The sequence below is a fragment of the Antrostomus carolinensis genome, unplaced genomic scaffold (genome assembly GCF_000700745.2).
Source record: "Antrostomus carolinensis isolate BGI_N321 unplaced genomic scaffold, ASM70074v2 scaffold8441, whole genome shotgun sequence".
NCBI classification, from domain to species: Eukaryota; Metazoa; Chordata; class Aves; order Caprimulgiformes; family Caprimulgidae; genus Antrostomus; species Antrostomus carolinensis.
This window is the reverse complement of record NW_010296274.1, coordinates 25386-26875: the sequence shown is the minus strand read 5'-3', so window position 1 is coordinate 26875 and position 1490 is coordinate 25386. Positions and strand designations below refer to the sequence as shown.

Sequence of the window (1490 nt, the reverse complement as noted above, 5' to 3'; positions counted from 1 at the left end):
GGTGTGGGCAGGACTGTGACGGGCGCTGCTGCCTCTCTCCACAGCTGAAGAAGCTGGATCGGGCCGTGTCTGCTGCTCACACCTTCTTCGTGGCTAATCCCCAGCACCTCCAAATGCGGGAGGACATCGAGAAGTACCGGCGGATGTCAGGGGTGAAATCAGACAACTTCCGAGATCTGGAGGCCACGCCACACTGGGTGAGGGTTTGATGCAGAAGTGGGTGTCAACAGCTCTTGCCCCATCCTAGGGACCAGTCTGGGGCACTAACCTGTTCCCAAATGAGGTCCATGGCTTGAGACCAGGCCCTCATACATAGAATCATGGAATGGTGTGGGTTGGAAGGGACCTTAAAGATCACCTCCTTCCAAACCCCCTGCCATCAGCAGGGACACCTTCCACTAGTCCAGGTTGCTCAAAGCCTCATCCAACCTGGCCCTGAACACTTCTAGTGATGGGGCATCCAAACTTCTCTGGGCAACCTGCTCCAGTGTCTCACCACCCTTATCATAACAAATGTCTTCCTTATCTCCAATCAAAATCGACCCTCTTTCAGTTTAAAACCATTGCCCCATGTCCTGTCACTACAGGCCCTGGTCAAAAGTCTTGCTCAGTCTTTCTTATTAGCCCCCTTTATATTTGAAAGGCTGCAAGAAGGTCTTCCCGAAGCCTTCTCTTCAGGGTGAAGAGAAACCGTTGCAAGTGTGACACAGAGACTTTCTGGTGATAGTTATGGCAGGCTGCAGGGCCTTGGAGAAGCACATTTAAGTCCAGAAGATTTGCTGTCCCTGCATGGTGGGCTGTGCATGATCAGGAAGGCCCCTAGATGTCAGCACTACCCTGTGAGCCACTCAAAACCTCTCTGGGCGGTGGTTTGGTGTCACCCACAGTGATGAGGGACGTGGATCTGTCCTTTGCAGGAAGCATATGAGGCTGGGCTGCAGCACTACAATGCAGATGAGTACCTGCAGGCTGTGGCCAGGCTGGAGGAATCACTCACAGAGGCGCTGTCAGCACTGGAAGAGTGTCGTGCCCTGTGTGAAGGGCCTCGGGAGGATGAGGACGAGGAGGAGGAGATGCAGCCTGGCCTGTACGAAGCCATTGCAGGTAGCGCTGAGGCACACAGGGTTGGGTAGGAAGGCCACGTGCCCCACACTGGACATTTCCCAGCACTCCTGTCTGGAAGAAGCGTGAGCTACTGCCTTTCTTGCCTCTCTCTCTTGCAGCCCATTATATTCAGGTTTTGAAGTGCAGACAGCAGTGCGTCCTTGAAATTGCCACAAAGCCAGGGCGGATTTCTGCCACAGAAGATTTCATACCCTCTCACCTTGACTTACTGCAGTTTGCCTATGATCAAGGTGAGCAGAGCCACGACTCAGTGGGTTGTGCTGTCGCACCCCTGGACTAACCCTTTGCTTCTGGACCTGGAGGGCAGCATGTCAGGGGGAGAAGTGGCATGCTGACCTGAGCTCCACCTCTCTCTCCCTCCCCCC

The 1490-nt window shown here is 54.4% G+C and overlaps 1 protein-coding gene across 1 annotated transcript in view; it reads left to right on the top strand.

The window, feature by feature from the left end:
• Positions 1–14: 14 nt before the first annotated feature.
• Positions 15–1490, top strand: part of P3H3 (prolyl 3-hydroxylase 3) — a gene marked incomplete at its 5' end in the record, with an annotated part of 10858 nt that continues 9382 nt past the window's right edge. The window contains 3 exons of the mRNA XM_029087531.1: positions 15–197; positions 918–1104; positions 1224–1355. Of these exons, the coding sequence (XP_028943364.1) occupies positions 15–197; positions 918–1104; positions 1224–1355 (502 nt within the window). The remainder of the gene's footprint in view (positions 198–917; positions 1105–1223; positions 1356–1490) is intronic.